Below are 18029 nucleotides of genomic sequence, written 5' to 3' on the forward strand. Positions count from 1 at the left end.
GTTGTTTCTTGCAGAGATTAATTTGGCATCATAAAATTCTTTATGGTTTCTTTTTTTGCACTTTAATGTATTCCTTCCCAACCATTTACCCCCTCATGTTCTAACCCAGGGATTTTTGCATTTCTACTTTGTAAGTGGCAGTGCATAATATCTCTTTCAGTTCCCTCATAACTTTCTTGAGTTTGTGCTCTTATTTGAAGAAGAATGTCCTAAATCAGGTATACAGTCTATTTGCCTACTCCTTACCATGATGATTATACTAGAATAGCTTATATTTGTCCACAAAAAGTTTTCTTGCTTGACTGACGAGTAACAATTTCTGTTAAAATATTTTCATAGCCCAGACAGGTGGTTTGTGAATGCACTGTGGAAAGCAGGAGACAGCTCTTCTGTCTCACCTGTGAAGCCTGTGTGCTGCCATTGTCCTTGTTCTGTATGCAAGGCTTCTGTGGAACTGTCAAGTTCTTGACTCTACCTCCAGAAAAAGATGAAATGCACGTTGCTTGCAGGCCATATATGCATGCCAATTTAAATTTACAAGCACTGTTATTAGCCTTTTTCAGAACTTGTATTGGATCCTTTGATATATTTTAAAATATTGCTGGTCTTAAATATTTAGTTTTCAATATTTTAAAAAATATTTATATATTTAAAATACCTAGTGCAGTATTTTCACTATGTTACTCTTACAATAGTCAGTGAGTTACATTAATGAAATAATGATCTTAAAAAATTAAATATAAGAAGTTAATGCTTTTGACCCTAACATCATTTTTCATAATTCTCTGATTATTATTTTCTGATTTTCTTCTTGTTTTTATATTCCTAGATAATACATATTAGAGCTTTAAACCAATAGGAAATGATTATCATAAGGAAGAAGCCAAATATAATTGGAATGTCACTGTAGTAGAATTCAAGTGATTCTTCAAGAAACTATTTGGGAAGCTGCTTCTCTTTCTATGGTTATTATATTGCAGCGCAGTGCAGTTTCCCCTCCAAGTTTAAGTGAGCACAGGATAAAGGCAAAATATTTATTGTATTTGTAAAAGACATCAACTTCATCACATGATTACGGTGTCCTTTCTGCTGTGTCCTTTCTGCTGTATTTGTGCTTGGATCATCATGTGCAATAATGACATAGTGGAATAATTTCTTTGTACAATTGAATACAAAATTTATAACATTATGTGTGAAAGGTACCTTTATCCTCAAAGCTACCCATGAAGAACATTCAAGCAGCATTTGAAAATACAGTTACTTAACTTACAAAGTTGTCACTTCTGTTGTCAGGGCTGTTCATCTGTGTTCAGGACTTCTAACAGTCATGTCTGCCCAAAACGTGCAAATGCATCCAGAGTTACTTTCAGAGACAGTTAAAAGCACATACAGAGCATATCAGTATAGTATTTGTATATATTTATCACACAGAAGATGCATTTTAAAATTTAACATAAAACATTCATAACTAATATTAATCCCCATTATACAGCTATTTTAAATATGGGAGTTTAGATTGTGAATGTGGTCACAGAGTTTTTTCTAAAATTTTATTCTGACTTTCCAATTTATATTCAAAACAGGGTATATTGCATTTTTTTCCTTAATCAACTATGGCTGTGTACACTGAGGTGGTCTCAGCAATAAAGATGCAGATGTGCAGGAAGGTCAATAACCCATCTGAATGTCAGGATATTTTTTTCTTTCCATTTCGCTTCACAACTATTCCGGTCTTGGCACACATCTTCTCAGGATTGAAATCTTTTCACTACCAACCTCTGTGCTGAGTGCAAATCTACCCACAACATATGAAGGATGAAGTTGTTATATCAGTTCCCAGCACCAGTGTAGCTGCTTTTTGCTGCTGCTGACTGTAGAGTGGAAGTAATCAATGCATTTTAATCTCTTTATCTCATCATCTCATCAGTGGAAATCCTCTTTAATAATTTCTGATAGAGTGAGATCCCTCCAGGCAGACACCAAGGATGTTTCAGGTATTAATCCACTGTTCATATAAACCACAAGAAAACCTGTCTGATCTGGAGAGAGTTCTTTCAGATAAGAGAACAGACCACAGCAGAAGCTTCTCCTTTGCAGAAAGCAGTCAATTCCACCCATGCTGCCATTACAAGCAGAGACAGACAGTATCAAGATGCACAGTATCAAGATGAATTTTGGAAGTTTCTCTAGTTTTGCATGTCCTCAAATACATTTGTGGCTATAAAAAACAACAGTGAAGTATTATTATGTCCAATGAAGCTTTGGTGGCACGCTATAGCATTTACCAAGCTCCTGAAAACAAACACAAACTTATCTAGAATGAAACTCATCCAGGGTCAGGTGCTCCAGTGATTGGTGAAACAGGCAACCATCAAGCATAAAGAGAAATAAAGTATCAAACTGCTTGACTTATATGGAGCAATGAACTACTCTTTAAACATAATGTTTGTCAAGTTAAATTTTACGATTGCCTAATAAAATACTGCAAGACATTATTTGATAAATTACTATCAGTTCTGGCATTTTGTGAGCGCTTTTGTTGAAATGTAAGGAAGAAGCTGAATGTTCCGTTTCCTAGGGCTAGTGAGTAACTGAAGCATTGCTGTGGGCAGCTCTGTGCCTACCACTGCCTGCTGCAGGGCAGCTTTATTCCTGAGAAACCAGGCACCCCAAGCCATATTCTTGTTCATTGGTCATCACTTTCCTTCTATGCATTCCACCTTTCCAGTGCCAATTACTTCTTTTCAGCTCTCTTGCTGCACACACTGTTTTTCACTCCATACTCCCTGCTTTCCAAGCCTATCTGACCCCTGTGCCCTTGGCTAGAGCTGCAGGTCTGTCTGTGTCCCTGCACAGTGTGTCACCAGTCTTGCACCCACCAGAGCAAGCACAGGAGCTGCTGCCTCGCACAGGAGCAAATTACCGCGTTCAGCTAATCTGCAGTAACTTGCTCCTGTGAGAGCTAGCGGCTCCTGGCTCCTCCCTGCACCTTTATTTCTCTGCTCCTTTATGGAAGCATGTGCTCCTTATACTCTCCTCCTTTCTGGAAGCCTCCTTCCATGATCTGCACAGCAGCACTTGGTAGCCTAGAGGGAAGCTCACAACTGATTTGTGTATGAACCCCTCAGAAGTTAATGTGTTCAGTTCTAGTTTGGGTGGTCCTGTTTGATAACCTGAGTGGATTTTCAAGGCAGATTTTGAGTCTGAAGGAGTGGGCATTTGGGGTACAAATCAAGCTGTAGTGGTGTCCTCAAGGTACATCTCCCAAAAAGATATGAAGGAACTCTTTGGCACCTGCTTTTCTGCCTTCACAGAATACTACTTAGTGGCTAGAGCATTGGTGGCTTGGTGAGCAGTGCCTTGAATTTTTGTCAGTATTATCTTGAAATCACAGAATGGTTTGGGTTGAAAGGAACCTTCAAGATCATCAAGTTCTAACCCCCTGCCATGTGTAGGGACACCACCCACTAGACGAGGTGGCTCAAAACCCTATCCACCCTAGTTTTGAACACTTCTAGGAATGGATTGCTTCTCTGAGCAACCTATTCCAGTGTCTCACCACTCCCGTAGGAAAGAATTTCTTGCTAATACCTAATCTAAACCTGCCTTGTTTCAGTTTAAAGCCATTTCCTGATGTCCTATCACGACAGACCCTTGTAAAAAGTTCCTCTCATGTTCTGTTATTGTCCTCCCCCTTTAGGTACTGAAAAGCTAATTCACCTTCATCTTGTATTAGTAAGTGTCATGTATCATGTAAGTCATCATGTATTAGTAAGTCAGCAGGAACGGACTGTGTGGAGAAGAGGAAATGATCAGGCTTCTTTGAAACATGCTGTCCTCATATAGTCCACAGGCACGGGTGTCTCTGCTTCCCATGGCCAAAGGCAATAGGAAAGAGGCAATTGTACTGGGAATATCCCACCCCTAGACAAGGTCAGCTATGCTCAGGGAGGATGAACTCTGTGATAAATCAGTTTATGCTGTTCCCATTCTCTAATCCTTTGGTCTCCAGCCCAGGGCTCTACCCCAGTGCTTTCCATCCCACAGAGCTGATTTTTCACTCCTTTATACCTTTCTCATCCCTTGTGTTCTACATCCCCTGCTGTCCCAACAGTGTCTTACTCCAAGTTTCTTTTTTACCCAAGTTCTTAGTCCTGTCCTGTGTTTATTTGCATTAACCATCATCACTGTTGCCACCACACTTTTTGGATCACGTGGCCTGACCATGCCTACTCCTGTGGTCAACTTCCCCCACAAACAGCAGTACCTGGCTCCTGCAGCTTGGATTTTGAAAACATTGTGTGCATTTATATCCCAGAAAAGACAAAATCTAGGGAAATTTAGTGATAACTATTTAGCAGCATTTTCTGTGTACTGGAAGGGCCTTTAAGACCTTGATTTTATATTGTCAAATCTCTGAAATGGTTTGTCCTGACAGTTTGGGGGTTTTTATGTAGTTTGCATTGAAATATAATTCTGCAGCCCTAACAGGCATATTGGGTTAGAGGTGTGCTCACTTGAGTGTATAGGAGAGGAAAGCATGGAGTGTTGTGTAACATATGGACAGCACATCTTAAAGAACTACTGTTTCTTGGAGTCATGTTTCGTTCCTTCAGTGTACAGAAAAAAATGGGAATTGTATGGATAATGTATTGAATGGAAGAGACTCCAAATAAAATATGACAGTCTGTAGGCTAGACAACTTTGTATATTGCTACATATTCTTAAAGAAAAATGAATATGTGTTGAAGTGCTAGTAAGCATTCATATTTTTGATGATTGTTTCTCATAATTTTAAGGTAGTTATTTGAAGTGACATTCAAAGCTAATAATTGTGCTGTGGAACTGTCATCACTGTTTCATCGCCTGGTATCGATTTTGGCAAATTACAAGTGATGTCCAACTTTTATCAGAGTTTGGTGTTGAGTACTGCTGATAGTGTTTCAAGAGCAGAACTGTGCAACTGTTAAACTACATAAGAAATAGAGTGACATTTAAAAGACAGCTTTGGCATATAAGTGCTTACATGTCAACCCTGATTACCATTGAGAAGCCTATAGAAGCAAAGGGTAGTTAGCTGAGAGTATTAGGAGAGAATATCTGTATTGATTTAGATACACTGATGTTTATAATAGAAAGTTAATTTTAGATACTTAAAAGTACACCCTGGTATTGTGGTGAAAAACTCCAGAACCAGCTATGCATAGTTTGAACTTTCTGACTGGTGGGAGGTACATCTAAGTGTTATTTAGAGGTTGGTTGTGATGAGTTTCTCCAGGTGAGATGGAGTTTGGTACATACTCCTCTCTCTCGCCCCTCTCCTCAATGGCACATGGCTTTTTGGTTCTGCCACTGGTGGCTGCTGAGGAGATAGTAACATTCTTGCACTAGCTTGGCTTTCTCCGAGCCTCAGCGGTGACTCCTGTCACAGCCTGCTTGCCTCTCCAGGCTCTTGTGTGTGAGCTCTGCCTCTGAAATACAGAGATTATGCTTATAAGAAAGACCCAAAGAGCTTAGACTAGTGATGAGATTTGGTATTTTTTTAATTGCTCAGACCATTTAGGGACATAAACTGTGGATATTTCAGAACATTAAATTATGGTCATATTGGGGTGCTTGTTTCAACCTTCTTGAGTTCTTAAATGGAAACTGATTACATGTTGGTAATACAATTTTGAACTACAGAACTCAGTAGGAATGTGTAAACTAGAGAAATACAGAATGTAACCTCTTATTTAAAGAGAGAGCTACAAATAACTCTGTTCCCTAAACATTTTCCTAACATTGCATTAACATTGTTTTTTGAAGTGCCATGTGAGTACAACTAAAAAGTTATAAGTAAATTACTTTTTAGCAGAGGCAGTGAAAGATGAATGAATAGTAATCAGCTTGTACTGTGTCAGTATAAATCTTATTAAGGAAGCCAAGTCTTGCAGTTCATTTGGAGCATACATCAGCGACAGCATCTTAAAACTGTGTAGACAGCTGGGCAGTCTCCTGGAAAGACCAGTCTTAAGGTTTCCTGGATGTTTGTTACTTCTAACTAAAGCAATACTAAAGACTTCAATTTTTAATAGTCCTACATTTTTATCTGGTAAAGAAAATGTGAATAACCACATGGGAATTATCACACTGAATGTCTTCTCTTTTTTATGGTCCCTTACTAGAAAAACAGCTAGTGGGCTATCTTTTCTGTCTTATGATAGTTATGTGCGGTTCTTTGTAAGAGTACTTTGATACTTTAAGGTGCCTCTCTCTGCAATATGATGTCCTACCTTGAATTCTTTTTGTAACCTCTTAAAACCTTCTTTGCTGATTACTTCCCATATATTTCTTTCCATTTAGAAAACCATTAAATATTTTCTGATTTTGCTATATCGCTCTAGGAGAAAGTTAGCTCAATATACTGGATTTTCCAGTTCCAGACACCTGAATTTTGAATAAATTTGATTTACTGTGGCTGAAAATGTGCTCAATATGCTTATCCTGACTTATATATACCATTGCTAAACCATTGCCTAACAGTACAAGTCTTCCTGATGGAGACTGGCATACTGATAGGGAAAGGGAGGAATCCACTTGCCTGCCTGTACTGTGGCTGATGTGGTCCTATCCTTACTGATCTTTTCTTTTTTTGGGTATTTCTGTCAGTGCACTGGAAATTTTTATATACCATATCTAATTATGGAAAGGTATTTGAAGAGTGATAGATCAACACCTCTTCTTGCTTAACTGTTTCATGTGTGTGAATGTTTTGACTTTATAATTCTGCTGAGTTCCACCAATTCCCACTCTTGGTGAACAAGTTTAAGGTCATATATATCATATTGTTGTCAGAACTGGGAAGAATAAAGATCCTACTAAGGTATCTACGTTCTGTAGGCCCAAAATTATTCACTGCTATCTAAGTTTCTGTTTTCTTTTGTTTATAAAAACAGGCCTGGCAATGGTGAGAAATTAGTTGAAAATGACAGGTGGCCTTAGTTACTAAAAAAAAAATCTCAGTATGAATTATAAGTGTGTGTATATATATATTTATATATGCTTAATAGTGTAAGAAAGAGACACCTCAGTGTCATTGCTTAAGCTGAGTGAGGTCTACATTTGTACTTATTTCTGGCTATTTAATTTAATTCGTGCATGAGACCTTATTGCTAGAGGGAATGAAATGTAAAATTGAAAAAAAAAATAAAATAGCAAACACTTAATGAAAATTTGGAGCTACTGAGGAGTATGATGGGTTTTCAATGTCCCTTATAATCAAAACAGAAACTCTTTCCAGGCTTTGTAATCAAAAAAGTTCTCATTACGATGAAGAACCTGTATTTCAGTGCAATGCTTATGAGGCTCTGAAATGGAGGGAATGATTGCTGGGCCCTTGCTTAGCAAGAGGAACATTGTAATTATGCAGTCAGTACAGAACACTGCTTTCCTGCCCTTTTTGCTGGCCACTGTTGTTCTTGTCAGCCTGTTTGTAACAGCAGTGCCCTAATGCTCCTCTGGAAGGTGGAATTTATGTACTGATAGCGTTGACTTGCATAGTATCTGCAGAAATCAAACTCTTTTCCAGAAGTATGAACAGGCATTTGAGACAACTTATCTACTGTCCCTCTGGATCCTTAGCGGTGTAAAGTATGCAACAACTTTATTAAGACTTGAAGAGAACAGTATGCACAAGCTGTATCTGTTTATTTAGCAAACCATTAGGCAATATTACAGAGATTCTCTGGTGTTTCTCTGCTTATAGTGATGTAATTTTTGTATTATTGTGCCTACTTTTATGTGCCCTAACCTGTTTTAAGTTTTAGGCTTGCTTCTCTGAATGTGTATTTATGATTCTTTTCTCTTGCTGTCTTTTTGTCCCTAATGGTCTCTAATAAATAGAAAAGGCACATACCTGCCATTCTTCCATGTTACTCAGTGGCATTCATCACAAAGAAGCCTATGAAATTATTTTGTTGAAGACCTGCTTGCAACATAAACACGAATTACTGGTGTACACCCCTCTTTAATGTGCATTTTCCTTTTTTACAGGAGCTCACACAGAACTGTGTAACCAGATTTGCAGGGGTAGCTCTTCCTATCGTGATGAAGATTGGTGCCCTGCTAGGGTTTGGTGACAATTACTGCAGATGCAGAAAAAACTTATGGATGTAAAGTGATATCTTAAAAGATTCTTTTCATTTTTTAGGCTACTCACCCAGAATGTTGGTCTTCTTTATGTTGGAAACTTTGACAGACCTTTTGCACAAATTAAGGTATGATTAATAAGCTGGGGGTGGGGGGTGCAGGGAGAGGGCTATTTAAATTACTTCACTTCTGTATGATTTAGAGAACTTCAGGACTTCAAGTTATCAATATAGTTTCAGGAAAAAAAAAAGGGAAACAGTGCTGCTTTGGTTATGTTTACCATATTCTGGATTTGCTTTTGGTTTCTTCTTGTCAAAGAAGTTTAGTATTTCCAATCACCTTTTGATTAATTTTGACTACGGTTTAATTACCAGAAGGTTTTCTTGTCAGAGACATTTCAAAGCAAAGCTACTTTTGAAGCCCTGTAGTTCTTTAAGTGATCCTTGACAGGAAAGACTCTGCAGTAAAAAGCACAGATTGTTTTCCCAGTATTATTAGATATATTATGAAAGACTCAAACAATTGCTGGAAAATAATTTGCCATTTATGACTTATTGTTTCTTTTCTTCAGTGGAACTATAATAGCTTCATGTTTTGAATTGCCAGTTGCTAATTAGTTATTGCCATGTCACTTGCAAACAAAAATGTGTTACAAGTATATATGGACTGATTCTGATGAGTGTCATTGATATTTTCATTAGAACAAAGAGAGGGAGGCATTAGCATGTCAGCCATTACACTGCAATGTGGAAATGTGGTATCTGTTTTAGAATGCTGAAGTGTTCCCATGTCCTTGATGATACCTGTAATTATTACATATTCTGCACTCTGGGCTGCATTGTTCCCTTCATCATGTGCATATGCTTGTGCTTCAGAATTTTAAAAACTTTGTTTTTGTTTTACATCAAAATGAAACCTAATTTCTAAAACTCAGATGTGTTCCTCTGCCATCCCTAATTATGTTACTAAACAGTATTCCCAAGCTGTATCTAGCAAATACATTTTATAACTTAAACTTTCATACTGTATTAAAATTATTTTAAAACAAGAAATGTATGCTTTTCATCTTCCTATTTTCCTTTTACTCATCTCCCCAGTTCCTACATGTGTATTATTCAGTTTGGCTAATAACCAAACAATTAAAATGTTACTTGCATGAAACAGCTTGCTAGAAGTTTCCTCAAAAACAAATTCTTCTTGTATACTTTTGTTGATACCTCTTCAGACCAGTGCTTCTTTAAAAGCTTTATAGAAGTTAACTGTTCTGCTGTTCTAAAAGAGGCTCAGTTTCTGCCTGCTCCATCCACTTATAAGAATATGAAGTAGCAAAATGGGAGGTTTTCCCCATGACTGGGAAGAGTTTAAGTCCCCTGGATGGAAGTGAAAGAGAAGAGGTGAATACCCCATTTGTTTTCTGCTGCTTGCAGTCAGCAGTGCTGCCCCTCCTAATACTTTGGGTCAGGGAGAGACCCTTCTGCTCACGAGGCAGAGATGCAGTACAGGATCCAGCTGCAGGACTGAGTGACAGGCCACTTGCAAATGCTGAGGAAAGAGGGCACTAACAGGATAAAGACAAAGCATGCACATAGCTTCCTGCAATTTGCATGCAGCCTCTTCTCTGCTGGAAGTGGTATCTGCATCCTGTTGCTTAATAGACTCACTTGGACTTCCCTCCCTCAGTGTGCTTGAGGGATTTTCCACTAAATTTTCAACATACAAAGCCATACTATCATTGTGAGTTAAGGTATTATTTTACATCTTTTAAATCTATTGCCAAATTATTCTTTTTGGTTCAACCTAGCCCTTATCTCAAGAGAAGTGATGAGCAGCCATTCTCTATTCCAGATCTTTATCTTCCCCTCTGCATTACCCAATCTTGCGTCCTCCAGACCACAGAAACTTATTCTATTTAATTGCTCCCGAAATCCTACCTGTATCTCCAATTGATTTTTTTGTTTTACCTACCCTTCTGTATTTCTATTGTTGTTTTTTTTAGAGTAGGTGATGGCATAGTGTTGAAGATACAGGCACAATAGGGTTTTCTGTTGAGTCTGTAGTTCTTTATACATGGTACCATGCATGGTACCTGATGTACAGTTAATTTGAGTAAGTTAATACTGGACTTTCTGGTAATATATCACTGGTGTAGTCTTATCCTAAATGTTGCATTTGCCACAGAATAGGCATAATAATCAAATAAATTTCAGTTGCTGCATTCGAAAAACAAAGCCTATTTTCCATTTAATTACTGGAGATTACAATGATATGTTTGAATAAGTGAATTCCACAAGATTTACTCTGTAAAATATAACTTATTTTTGGAGCTATAGGGATATATATACATATATATATGGGTGCATGCTTGCACACTGTTGCTTTGCTTTGCTTCTGGTGCTAAAAGCAATGCTGCAGTGGTGAGCTGATTGGTGTGCATTATTATTACCTTCAACTGGGAAATGGCATGTAGTTAACAAAGACAAAAAGCTTTTGAAATTGTAGCTCCTCTCTGATTGCTTGAGATTCTAGATTGATTTTTGCTTCATGGCAACAAGAGGAACTGGTGTAGAGTGATAGTGCCACAAGTTTATAGAGATCTTCAACACCAAAAAAAGAAAAAGGGAGTAATAATTCACACTGAGAATTGGTGGTGCAAAAAAAAAAGTTTATGTACTCCGGAGACGTACAGTGGTCTTTCATAAATGTTGATACAGGTTTCTTTCATTCTTCCCCCAGCACCTCTTCAGGTGTTTAATATGCTGTTGCTAATGATCCCATCAGTTAAAAGATCAGTGAACTACATATGGCCCTTGAATATATATAAGGCAGAATCTATAACCTTTTAGTTCAAGTATGCTTTTACACATTGTGTGATAGATCGGTCCCTCTTGTTATATAAATTACCCACTCATGTTCATTTGCAAACATCCCAAGTATTATGTATTCTATTTAGATACAGCATTTTTTGCCAAATGTGTGCATTAAGGAATGCCCCAAACCACTGCAGTCTTCTGCCAGTGTAGATTTATTACTCAAAGTGGACCATTATTAGACAGCAGTACTTCCAGTGCATTTTAGTGCACTTTCATTTGTCAAGTAGGAATGTTACCAGGTCTTTGAAACATTCATAGTAACATATAAACTCATATATAGTAGTCATATATAGTGCTCATATATTCATGTTTCAGTTTATATGTATTTGCAAAAAGAAAAACTCCTTATCAAAGTATCCCTTCCAAGAGCAAACACGTTTGACTTTCCAAAACTGTGCAAGAGATAATTGCAACAATGTCTTTGATGATGAAGGACTGTAGATGGCAATTCTGAGAAAAGTGTTTGAAATAGTAATGTCTCTTCTAGGATGATTTTGCTATGTCTTTCTTACTTATATCAATAATTCATTAATGTATATTAATATTTATAATGTTTCTGAGACATAGCTGAACTGATAAGATTAACTGAAATTACCTGATCTTCCTCCTCAGCTTGCTTTCAGTGGTATCAGTGGTTGTGCTTGATAGGTTGTTGGATATCTGTACTTCATTTTGCAAGAGAAATGTGAATCATTCACTCCTGAAGCTTTTGAATCTTGCATCTGGTAGCAGATGGATAGAAGAAATGGGAAAAAAGTTTCCCTGGCTAGAGGGATCTGCCTGGAACTTAACTCTTCTAATAATCTGCTAGTTCATATTGCAAGATTTTTGCAAGGTTTTTATGTTGCTATTTTGAACAGAGTTTATGACAGAACACTTAAACTTTTGCTCAGTGTTTTTGATTGCTCTTGTTTTAGGGTAATATTTAGTGTGTTTGAGTAAGTTCAGTGATATATATAAATGATGGCTGTTTCAGTTAGTTTATGAGACAATTAATTATTTCAAAGTTCTGCTATGGTAATGGTTTCTCATTTTTTCCCCAGGGGATTGTTCTTTAAGGTTATATTGAGTCAATTTAATAGAGGCTTGTTACTTTGAAAAAGTAATAATAAAGTAAATAATAATTAGTAAATAATAATGTAAATAATTAAATAAAGTAAATAATTAGTAAATAATAAAGTAAATAATAAGTAAAAATAATTTTGTTTCTAAATAAAATTATTCTAAATGATTGTTTAATTCTAATGTCCATTCAATGGTGTTGTAGAACAGTGTCACCATAGATGATTGCTTTCAGTATCTTATCTCATTTAAGCTATGTTATTAGTAGTAATAGTAGTATTTACTGTCACTTCAGCTTTCTTTCAAAGACCTCTGGAGCAATGCAATGATTTGCAGCTTTCTTTGGATCTTAAGTGGTTTAGAACCAGTGGTTTTCTGTTAAACACCTGTTGGAAATTTGGTGAAATGAAAAAGTTTCTGTAAGTGACAATCTTGATTAAGAAGATAAAGTGTTGTCATCAGCTGGAATTAACTGGCAAACTTACTTTTATCTTTTTTTTTCCCTAAATAATGTTAGTATTTTTTTGCTAACAAGGATGCCAGTAAAGCAAAAGCTTTTTCATAGAAATTTTGTGTTTATTAGAAGTAACTAAATCTATTGTCCCAGTATACATAATAATTGCCCAATGGAAGGGTATTTTACTGGGGTTTTATGACATGTTGTTTTTAAACATGAGATTTGATCAATGTAGATTACAATGAAAATTTAGCTATACTATATGCAGTAATTATATCTATAAAGAAAATCATACTGCTTAATCAATTTATTAGGATTGTCAATTTTTGCAGTTCAGTTCCTAGTAGCTTCTGGGGTTAGGGGAAATGGTTCAGTACATTGTGTTCTCCATTATTAATAAGTAATGAAGCTTCTGGCAGTCTTTACTATGAGCTAATGACTAGTTTCATTTTTTGGCTTTCTTAGCACATTAAATTACCATTTAAATAAAGATTAATTACTACTGTTTTATTTTTAGTATTTTAAGAGTAGTTATTAAAAGTTTCATAGTAACTACTCCTTTGTCCAAAATAGAATTGTTCTATTTGATAGAATATGAGGACAGTTATATTGAAAAGAATATTTTGAAAATAATAATGTGTTGTTAGTATTTTGCTTTTATGATAGGATCCCAGTGGAAAGATTCTGAGTTTTAAGTTTGCTTCTGGGGAATTTGCTGCTGTAGTTGCAACAGTCTTGTTGTCAAGGACTAGCAAGGAATCAAGATCTCTGCTCTGACCTGCATGTCAGTAGCCCTAATCTGTGATTTTATTAAACTTGAGAACAGTGTTGCTGATTGCTGAGACAGCTAAGCTGACCACCTACACTCCAGGAATGTAGTTTGGTTCTAAGCTATTATTTGTCCAACTGCCTCATTTTCCCTCAGCAGATACACTTTTAACTTAAAACATGATAAAGCATTGTAAAGTTCTGCCAGAGAGAGGCTTTGCAGGAGGTAATCACCCCAAAATAATTTCTTTGACCATATCAAATCAGAACCTGTAGACTCTCCAGGTACAAATCCATCTACCTTTACTTTAAGATCTGCAGGCAATGACTCAGCACCTCAGATAATTTACTGTAATGTTCCCAAGAGCTGAAACCTTGTGAGCTGAAACCTCATGAAAAAAGCTGCCTTACCTTCGTCCAAACACCCAGGCTGAACTGGTGTCTGAGAACCAGGTCAGACATAATTCATGACTCCTTCAGCAATGTCAAACCTCTGTAGCTGATTACTGAAATGATTGGCCACAATTTACCAAACAATCCTTTCCTGAAGAAGAGGGAACAGGAATGAATTTATGGTCTTGCTGATCTTAAGAGGTTATTTTTTAAGGTAGGATAAGCTGCTGATTTCTCAACTGAAAACAGGGATGTTTTTCTTCCCTGAGTGATAATGACTTCTACTGCCAATGAGGGATCCCAAAGCTTGGGATGCCCTTGTTTAGGGTACAGGTCATCAGACCACTCCAAATGTAGGGAGGGAATTAGTCCAACTTTTGCCACACAATCAGCTGCTGTTCAGACAGATCTCCACAGTAGCAGTGTGGTCTGTAAAGCTTTTCAGCAAAAAATGTTTAAAAGTTTTGCCTTTGAGCCTGTTGACAGCCACTAAGAGTATGTTGGTGTCTTAATTATTTGATGCTTTGCTTACTGGACTTTCATACATAATCACAGAGATTTTTGTGTTCACTACCAGAGCAAATAGTAGAGCAAAAGAATTTCTTATTTATCATGGTCAAGTCATACCCTGAATTTTGTTTTGTAGTCTCTATCTCCCCTTCTTACTGTTTTGTGCTGTCACTGTGTTTTATGTGATGTGAAATGCCATAGAATATGACCTAGGGAAATCATGTCTTCAGCTTGAAGATGCTACAGCCCTAGAATCTTTGAAGTGAGGTGTTCCTGAGAAAACAGAAGTGCTGATTTATTTCTAAGTGTTTGGTTCTGGTTGTTCACATTGAAGGCAAGTAATTTCAAACTGAAAGAGACATCACGGAGTTGAGCAGGGGCCTGTCAAATTAAAGACAAATAGCTGTAACCTTCGTTAGCTTAGCAAGATAGTGTCAGAGAAGGATTGTTTCATCTTCTTATTACCAGAGCTAACATGGACAGTGAGGGGAAGAAAAATGGGAGAAAATTATTTTTAGCTAGGAAAGTAATGATAGGATAGCAAATGGGTTATCCTGGACAGAAATAATTTTTTTCTGAAAGCTGAAGAATGCTTTCAGAGCTACAGATCTGAATCCAACCTCCACTAGGAACAAATAACTTGGCAGTGTTGAGAAGGAATGTGATAATTACATTAATTGGTGATTGTGAAAGAAGAAGAAGATAAATCCAGGTAATCTGAGTCCCTACATTTCATCAAACACAGTCACTCTAAATTAAAACACACAGGATGAGGATAAAACTGTATAATCTGCCTCTGTTGAAGTTCAAACTGCATCTTTAGGACAAAGCAATCAACATTAATTATCTATACTTATTATTTACAGTCTTCCAAGAGAACTGGTGGGTGGCTCTTATGTTTTATAGAGTCTTGCGGGATGTTACAGCAGGATTTTCATATCCTCTTGCTACTCGTAGAAGCTGTACTGGGCATCATTGGAATTGCTAGTATTGGGCTGTCTAGAAACTGTGTAAAGAAATCCTTCTCTTTGTTTTTTTCGCTCTGTCTTTTGTGGTAACCACCTGTACTTCTGTGTCATGCACAAGTCAACATAAAGAAACAGCTTTAGCACCAAAACTTACAAAAATGGGGCTGATGGAGAGATAATATTTCAAAATAAATTTCTCAGTATAGTGGGAATTTAGGATTTGTTCTAATGTTTATTGATACAATGACAATGTACAGTCTTATGGGAAGTCTGTATGCTGAGATAATGCCTTCTGGAGTCTGAACCTGTCCTTTTCCACTCCTTCCTTTCTTCTGCACTGTTTCCACATCATTCCACAGTACTGGGTCAAATTCAGCATCCTTTTTTTAATCTTCAGAGTTCTCTGAGATACATGAAAAGTTACCTGGCATAGGGTTGTGGACTGTGTTTTCCTTTGGCAGGAATGATGAAAGGTTTTACATCAAAGATAAAGTTAATAATTCTCGGCAGCAAGATGGTTTTCAGGAGGACACTGTAGAACTTGGAGTGAATTTGGTGGAACCTAGAGTACTTAGACATCTTGGAATCTTCTGTCCCAAGCTCAAGATGCCTTTCTTTGTGTCATAAACAATAATCTAAACATATTCAATAACTAAATTCTGAATTCATGAGAGCGGTAACAGAATCCATGGGAGGTTCTGCCGTACCCACACAGCTGATATCTTGTAAAGAAGGTGGGAGAGGTGCTAGGGAGAATTTGCCGAACAAACTGCAAGTTAGAAAATGTAAGGTGCTAGCAAAAAATCACCAACTGCTCATTCCTAAAGTATATGTTTGTTAAAGGTAGCGAATTTAGCTCATTTTTAAATGAAAAAAGGCACTTCTGAACCACTATTTTGAGAATTAATTAGGAAAGAAAAAAAGCATATGGCTTAATTCTTTATCTCTTGGCTTCTTCCTTACCTTTCTCTACATTTTGACATTGTTTGTTGCAGTTTTTCTCAATCATACTTGCTTCTCTTAAGGGCAAGAGGTCCTGGTTGCCTGTGTGGTTCTACAGATCCTGGAATATTAGAGCTCTCAGTCCTGCCTGGGAATGTTAGACACCAATAACAGAAATAAATATTAATATATTGTATATTTGCATTTATATTACTGTAAAAGCCAGCATACAGTGGACATATTTATTCTCTGTAGATACATTAAGGAGCAAAAATTATTTTTTTTAAATCTAGCCTTAGAACTGGTGATGTAAACAGAAAGAGAATATATAAAATCTGCATTAGCACTGCAAAAACTGAAGAAGTTATTTTCTATGCTGTCAGAATTGCTGCCCCTAAGAGCTAAATGTTAATGAGCTATAATTTATAAATTCACTCTCTTCTGATGGATCAGGCCCCATTTTGCTTTTTGTCATGATTATAGCTATGAATGCAGTTTAAAAAATGGTTATCTGTAAAGCATGCAGTGTTCCATAGAAGTCCATAGAATTAAGAGTATTACCTCTGCAGTTTTCTCTTGTTGCTGCTGAAAATATAGAATAATTGATTTTTTGTTTGGGAATATGATTTTTGTTGGGGTTTTTTGTCGAGTTTTTGGTTTTGGGTTTTTTTGGGGGGGGTGGTGGGCAGGTTTTTGTTATTTCAGCTCCTAGTAGTGTTTTTTTGAATATAAATTTAAGTTTGTTCTTGGCAAGCATGGGGTGAATTAAGCCTTCTGGAAAGATTAAAATAGTTAATTGATTGTAGATCTTAATTATTGGGCATTTTTTGTTGTTTTTATTTACCTCTATATTAATTGTGTAGAGAAAAAGAAAACCTTCAAATGCATTTCATGAGTAATGTAAAAATGAACAGATTGCAGTCTTTTCAAGCCTTCCATTTCCTAGGCTTACAAATGCATCTTAGCAATACAAAATCAGTATGATCATACCTCATCTCTCAAAAAGCTTAGAAAAACAAGTGCTGACAAAGGAACCTCAACAAGTTCAGTAGCAGCAAATTCGGAGTTGTGCATCGGAGCACAGCGAGCTGTAGCCTTTAAGTGGCTGCACAGCAGCTCTGCAGAGCAGCCCCCCAAGGTCCCAGAGGCCACAAACTGAGCTGAGCCAGCCACGTGCTGTGGCACTGGGAAAGGACAACCACATCTTGGGTTGTCTTAGCCAGGACTTTGCCAGCAGGTCAAGGAAGGTCCCTGTTCTCCGCTCAAGTGCTTCTGAGAGACACCTGAGGTAACTGTGCACAGTTCTGGGCTTCCTGGGGCATGAGGAGCCACCCCTCTGGAGTGACCTCTGTGGGGGTCATGGTGAAGGGAAGAGGATATGGCCTGTGTGGAGAGGTTAAAGAAATAGGGTTTGTTTAGAAGGGAGGGGTTAAGGGGGCACTCATTGCAATCCTCCATCATCTGATGTGAGATGGCAGAAAAAAAAGACTTCTCAGAGGTGCCTGGGAAGGACAAGCAGGAAAATTCCAGTTGGATGTAAGAAAAAAATTTCATGGAAGTTGGTGTAATGCAGCAGCAGGTTTCCTGAAGACCTCTGTGGAGCTTTTCAGGGTTTCACTGGAAGAGACCCTGAGCAACCTGATTCATCTTTGAAGTTAACCAGCCTAGAGCAGGAGGCTGGGTTGGGTGTTGGCTGGGTGTCCTTTCTGACCTGAAGGCTTCTGTGACATTTTGGAGTATAAGCAGTCACTGCTGTAAAATTTAACTAATTCATAAGGATATATTACTGGGAAATTTTAGAGCTGGATCTTTCTGAACCTCTGCTGTTACTGATTGACTAGTGTACCTTAATTAATTTTAGCATACAGTATTCCTGTCAGTTCTTCCTTCTTATCTTTTCCGATGGCTGTGACCACAACTTGCATTATA

At 37.3% G+C, this 18029-nt stretch overlaps 1 protein-coding gene across 2 annotated transcripts in view; it reads left to right on the forward strand.

Annotated features, from left to right (window-relative positions):
• Positions 1–18029, forward strand: part of RNGTT (RNA guanylyltransferase and 5'-phosphatase) — a 171378-nt gene that overhangs the window by 129091 nt on the left and 24258 nt on the right. For both annotated transcript variants that reach the window (XM_039729316.1, XM_039729324.1), the window contains one exon: positions 8192–8258. In XM_039729316.1, the coding sequence (XP_039585250.1) occupies positions 8192–8258 (67 nt within the window). The remainder of the gene's footprint in view (positions 1–8191; positions 8259–18029) is intronic.

This window comes from Passer montanus, unplaced genomic scaffold (genome assembly GCF_014805655.1).
Source record: "Passer montanus isolate IOZ18808 unplaced genomic scaffold, ASM1480565v1 scaffold11, whole genome shotgun sequence".
Classification (NCBI taxonomy): Eukaryota; Metazoa; Chordata; class Aves; order Passeriformes; family Passeridae; genus Passer; species Passer montanus.